Source organism: Gastrolobium bilobum, unplaced genomic scaffold (genome assembly GCF_033153095.1).
Source record: "Gastrolobium bilobum isolate Gb01-03AN ecotype WA unplaced genomic scaffold, APGP_CSIRO_Gbil_v1 utg7094, whole genome shotgun sequence".
Taxonomy (NCBI): domain Eukaryota; kingdom Viridiplantae; phylum Streptophyta; class Magnoliopsida; order Fabales; family Fabaceae; genus Gastrolobium; species Gastrolobium bilobum.
Window position 1 is genome coordinate 207,495 of NW_026898828.1, and position 6,282 is coordinate 213,776.

The 6,282-nt window shown below is 30.1% G+C and overlaps 1 protein-coding gene across 1 annotated transcript; it reads left to right on the plus strand.

The window, feature by feature from the left end:
• The first annotated feature begins 1,765 nt into the window (after positions 1-1,765).
• LOC133284498 (superoxide dismutase [Fe], chloroplastic-like) lies at positions 1,766-5,058 on the plus strand. The gene is made up of 9 exons (XM_061481525.1): positions 1,766-1,896; positions 1,976-2,028; positions 3,082-3,132; positions 3,565-3,753; positions 3,833-4,004; positions 4,143-4,240; positions 4,522-4,548; positions 4,667-4,690; positions 4,793-5,058. Exons 1-9 carry the CDS (start codon positions 1,881-1,883, stop codon positions 4,901-4,903), a joined length of 741 nt encoding a protein of 246 aa, XP_061337509.1. The 5' UTR covers positions 1,766-1,880; the 3' UTR covers positions 4,904-5,058.
• Positions 5,059-6,282: the final 1,224 nt, after the last annotated feature.

The following is a 6,282-nucleotide window of genomic DNA, read 5'->3' on the forward strand; positions in this document are numbered from 1 at the left end:
GACCAGTGACCATCCAACTCCTGCGTCGAAAAAGATGTTTGTCATTAAGTATTTCACAAACTATTTTAATGTTTTCCACTATTTTTTGCAAGAATTTTTTTTAAGCCTATTAACGATGTTTATTATTATGTCTATTGGATGGAAAAATATTTAATATTTTAAACTCAAACTTTTTAAATTTGAATTTTAACTTGATAGGTAAGAAAATAGTTCATCATTTAATATTTCTGTAGTGAGAAAAAATATTTATATAAATAATAAATTTAAATTTAATATAAAATTATAGAATAAATAAAAAATATTTAAAAATATAAAAAATATGTAGAGCTGATAAAAAATAATTTAAATTTGAAATTTAATTGTAAAATAATAAGAAATGAAATTTTTATACTTTTAAAGTAAATAAATTAAAATTTTAACATAAAAATATGGGTTCTCTTTTTCTGCGGTTAATGCAGATAAGTTATCCGCAGTAAGCCCAATACGACGTCATTTTGGGGAGGAAATCATGGTGTTTTTGTAATTTTAATTTATTTCAGAGTTATTATAGTCTTTATAATTATAATTTTTTAATTTTTCAATTCTAAAATGACGTCAATTTGGAAGTAAATGCAGATAACTTATCTGAATTAATTGCAGAAATATTTTTCTGTAAAAATACAATACAAAAGAGAAAAAAAAATCATACAAGTACTTTAAAAAAAAAAATTTAAACATAAATATTTCCCTCGTGCATCACACAGGTAATATACTAATATATATATATATATATATAGAGAGAGAGAGGGAAAAATAGTGACACGTTCTTTCTTTTAGAGATTAATTAACGACGGTCGCCGACAAAAAAAATAATCTTTTTCCTCTGTACATGGCACGAGTAATGCACTAGTTTCAGAGCTAAAACAAAACAAATAAATTAATGACTAAATAATTTAAAAAAAAACCCAACATACTCAACAACATAAGTTATACACAAACAAAACCCAAAAATTCTTTACCATTTGAGAATATTCCTATTTGATAATGATGGGTTTATTTCAACCCCTAAAACCCTGATTTGCCTCAACCACATAATATATATTGAAGGCGTTTGGTTCAAGCTTTTCATTTGGTTTCCATCTATCTTGAATTGGTATTTCATGATTGCTTTGTTTGGTAGAAAGATTAAAAAAATTTAGTTATGCTTCTCTTTTCCCCATCCTTTGCCAAATATGTGCAAAACCAAAAGCAGATCATGGTAGAACTTTACCATTTTGAATGTGGTATTCCTAGAAAATCAGCTAAATTGCAAAAAAGTGAATGAAGAGTGTTACCATATTACCCTCTCCTAAATACACATGTCTACATTTCTGAAATATCAAGGGTTATTTTCGATATATCAACACACTTTTCCATTATTATTTCACCTTCAACCAAATAAAGACTCACAAAATTTAATCCAATTTTACTGATAAAATTTTGACCAATCAAACAATTTTTTTTTAACTTTTCTACCAAACTCATTTTACTACTATATTACTAGTAATTGCATTTATCTAGTAAAAAAAAATATCTCCTCTATCAAACATCCCTAAAGAATCACAGCCATGACCTCCCTCGTCGGGTTAGTTGATCTGGGCTAGTTGTAATTGGGCTATCATTATGTTAAAAGATAATAATAATTGGAATAGATAATAATGCCATTTAACTTATAATAATAGTACTGTGAGACTGTAGTGCTAGTACATGCAAGTCTTGTAGTACTGCCACATAGGAATTGTACTACTCTCACAAAGAAGTGCTGGTACATGTTTAAATTGGTCCTGCAAGGAAGAGGTTGACCTCTGTCCTCAAACCTCGTTCTAGGCACACGCTGCGCATATTTGCATAAACCAAAAGACATGGCATCATTGAGTGGTACTTTACACACAAACTCTCTCTATCCACTGTTGTGCCTCTCTCTTTTGTTGATCTTGATTTCTTGTTGGTTGAGCAGGGTTACCAAACGTGGGTTCTTCTGGTGGTGGCTTCAACTTGGTTAACAAAGAGGTTTGCTTTCATATAGCTATATCAATTTTTCTCACTGCCAGGAAACTGGGTTTTGTATAATAAAATTGGCATAGTTTAGTAATAGTGTTCTATTCACCGAGCTCATCAATATGTAGAAGGTAGAAAACCTTATTGTTCTGCGTGATTTTGCACAAATTGGGCATATTAATCATGATAGAACTAATGCAAAGTCAAATGGAAGTCAAATGGTAGGAGCATATAATAGTAGATTACCGTGGGAGGCAGTAGGAAGAGAGTTTCGTGCCAAAATCAAATGTTATCAGCCATCGGCTTCATATGTATTGCTTTGTATAATTATTATGTAGAAAGAATACTTGAAATCCAATAATCAATTAAAAGCAATATCCACTTCCAGATCTAGGCATTCAGTAGTGGAAATTAACCTATAACACAACTAATTTCATAATATATTGAAATTTTGATATATTAAATATGGATGGTGGGGGGAAGAATGATTTATTCAATTGATATACTTATACAACAACATGCTGGTAACATGTTTTTGACACACATTCGTCACGTGTCCAATTTCAATTTCAATTTCTTTTTTCACCTCAGACACGGTAGGACATGGACAACCCGCTTATAGAATTTGAAAATTAAACTTATTTTTGTTGTATCTATACATGGCTAGTTCTACTACCATAATTTTATTTACGAATTTTTTTGGAAAATGTCAATAGAAATGCTCCCAAGTTTTTTTAAAGAGGAGTTTACAAAATAACAAGTATTGACACGTATGACATATATTAAGATAGGGGGTTATACTTACTACTTTTTTTTTCTTACTACCAAATCTTAACCGTTGATTTCTGTCAATCTAACGGTTATAATTTATTAGAAATTAATAATTAATTAATAAGTGAGATCCAATAAATTATAACCATTAGATTAATGAAAATCAACGATTAAAATTTAGTAGTAAGAAGCAGTAAAAAAAATAGGTAGTAAATATAACCTTTTACATTAAGATATTATTATATTTGTACATTAGATTATGAATCTTCGTTAAAAGCATGTAGTACTCTGCAGGGTACAAAAGTCAATGCAAAGTTTGAGCTGAAGCCGCCACCTTATCCACTGGTAAGATCTGAAGTTTGTACATTGAGGAAAGTAGATTTAGCTCTGTTTTATCATTTTCAAATTTATATTCTATCAAAACTTTGGTTAGTCTTATTTTAGTAAAGAAACTTAAAAATGAAACAATTCAACAACACAGGCATCTCAGTTTTTGTGAGAGTAGGCAGGCTTGTAACCCATTGAGCATGTGGCATTGTTGATACATAAATAAGTAGTTAAAAAAAAGTTTCATTCAACTTTTACTATTTAAAGGTGCGCTACTGTACAGTGCTTGTGTTAATTTAAAGCATTATGTTAGGAAGCCTTCTAAAGTTTAATTAAAACAACTAGCCAATTAAATTCTTTTTTATACATATCAATTGCACTGAACTGAATAAACAATAATACGAGAGATACAACATTTTATTCATATTGTCATTTAATGAAAATTTTCAGAATGCTTTGGAGCCAATTATGAGTCAGCGGACACTTGAATATCATTGGGGGAAGCACCACAGAAGTTATGTGGAAAATCTGAAAAAACAAATTGTTGGGACAGAGCATGATGGGAAGTCACTAGAAGACATAATAGTTACATCATACAATAAGGGTGACCTTCTTCCAGCTTTCAACAATGCAGCACAGGCATGCATGCTAGTAACCAGAAAGTCTTATTCAAGTTTCAAAACTATGTCTCTTAGGAATCTTCTTGTACTTAATGCAGGTCTGGAACCATGACTTTTTCTGGGAGTGCATGAAACCAGGTGGTGGTGGAAAGCCATCAGGGGATCTTTTAAAACTGATTGAAAGAGACTTTGGTTCATTTGAAAAATTCCTTGATGAGTTTAAGACTGCTGCTGCAACACAATTTGGTTCAGGTTGGGCTTGGCTTGCATGTGAGTAATAACCCTTTCTACCTCACACTCCCATTTTCTAGCTTTATTTTAAGATATATCTCTTGGTAAATCTGACTTATCATATCAAGTAGTTTTTACCCTTCTTTTCCTTCTTCTTTCTTTGTTATTGAAATACAGATAATATAGTAACTCCTTCTCCATCGGATGAGGGCAACAAGCTAGTAGTGCTCAAGAGTCCCAATGCTGTGAACCCCCTTGTTTGGGGGGCTTATTATGTAAGTAGTAAGAAGAACTAGTAATAATATTCATCATTATTTCTTGTCTCACGGATTCGAATATATATGGGAAACAGTCTTTTCTTTTTTTGCAAAAATGTAAGGATAAAACTGCATACAATCGAACTTCATCCCTACTCTCTTAAGTCGAGGAGTCTTGTGCACTGAGATTTGCCCTTTATTTATTTCTGTCTTAAAAACATGAATAATAGCTCAGGTAGGTCTAATGAGATTCTTTTCCCTGATAAATTCTGATGTGTTTTCATCTTGATTTCTTGCAGCCACTCCTTACCATTGATGTTTGGGAGGTATTAATCAGATTTACGTTTTGTTAGTGATTTGATGAAACAATTTTCACACACAAGCTTTGAAACAGACATTAGTAACAAATTGCTGACTTTGTAATATTTTTTCATTTTTACACAGCATGCTTACTACCTTGACTTTCAGGTAATATGTTATTGCAAACATTATACAATTAATTATTGTCTCTGGAAGTTCTGTGCAATATGCAAGTTTAACTTAATTATGATTGTCTTTTTATCTTCCTAGAACCGACGCCCTGATTATATATCAGTGTTCATGGACAAGCTTGTTTCCTGGGATGCAGTGAGCTCTAGACTTGAACAAGCTAAGGCTTTAATTGCCAAGGCAGAGATTTAATCTGCTATGTGATGCTGAATTGGATGCGGAAAAAGTGAATTGTTTTTATCTAGAAAGTGTAAGATGACATGATCTTTGCGCTATAGTAGGTGTAATAATCACTCCATCCTGCAGATTATGTTCTATGATCAGAAATCTTAATAAAACTTATCCCAGTGAGCAGTAGGTTTATTTATGAATAAACAATCAGCATAAGAAAAATAATATTATGATCTAGAACTTCATGCTTTTCACATAATTGATGAGATAGCCTACTAGGGGTGTGCAAAAAAACTGGTTCATTTGCCCTGCCCTTGACCCGACTCATAAATACCTATATTTTTTGAACTGGTTTAAATACTGACTCACTTTTATTTGGGTCAGTTTTAGACCTGACTGATTTTAATATTGACCCATTGACCAAAAGCTTGACCCATATCCATTACGTGAAAAAAAAAATCACAATTACATTAAAAGAAAAGTATTAACATAAAACAATTACGACAAATTTTTTTACGAAAAATATTTCTATAAAAAATTTTCGCAAAATTTTTTGACGAAAAATATTTTCATCAAAATTTGTGACTAAAAACATTTCTATAAAAAAATTTGACGGAATATTTTTTTTTGTCAAATTTTTTTATGGAATCTAAATTTCGTTAAAATATTTCACAAAAAAATATATTCATCAAAAATTTCGACGAAACACATTTCCATCGAAATTTTTTGACGGAAAAAAATTTCATCAAAATTCTTTACAGATTTCGAATTTCGGCGAAAGTTTTCGACGGAAACATTTTCATTAAACTTTTTGACAAAAAAAAATTTCGTCGAAATTTTTAGCGAAACAAATTTCTATCGAAAATTTTCGACTAAATATTTTGTCAAGTTTTTTGATAAAAAATATTTCCATCAAAATTTTCAACGGAACACATTTCTGTAAAATAATTTCATAAAAATTTTTGACAAAAAATATTTCGATAAAAATTTTGACGGAAAAAATATTCTGTCAAAATTATTTAGAGAATCTAAATTTTGTCGAAAGTTTCGAATGAGACATTTCCCTCAAAACAATTTCCATCGAAAATTTGGACGAAACACATTTCCATCAAAAAAATTTGACGGAAAAAAATTTCATCAAAATTCTTTACAGATTTTCAAATTTTGGCAAAATTTGACGTTAAACTTTTTGACAAAAAAAAATTTTAGTCGAAATTTTTAGCGAAACACATTTTCATAAAAAATTTTCAACTAAATATTTTCGTCAAGTTTTTTGATAAAAAATATTTCCATCAAAAATTTCTACGGAACACATTTTTGTAATAAAAAATTTCGATGGAAAAAATATTATGTCAAAATTCTTTAGAGAATCTAAATTTCGTCGAAAGTTTCGAATGAAA

What these genes read in the sequence shown, in the direction of transcription:
- LOC133284498 (XM_061481525.1), top strand. An exon ending in CTTTCAACAATGCAGCACAG is followed by an intron (nt 3,754 to 3,832) that starts GCATGCATGCTA and finishes TACTTAATGCAG; the next exon opens with GTCTGGAACCATGACTTTTT. An exon ending in TTGTTTGGGGGGCTTATTAT is followed by an intron (nt 4,241 to 4,521) that starts GTAAGTAGTAAG and finishes GATTTCTTGCAG; the next exon opens with CCACTCCTTACCATTGATGT.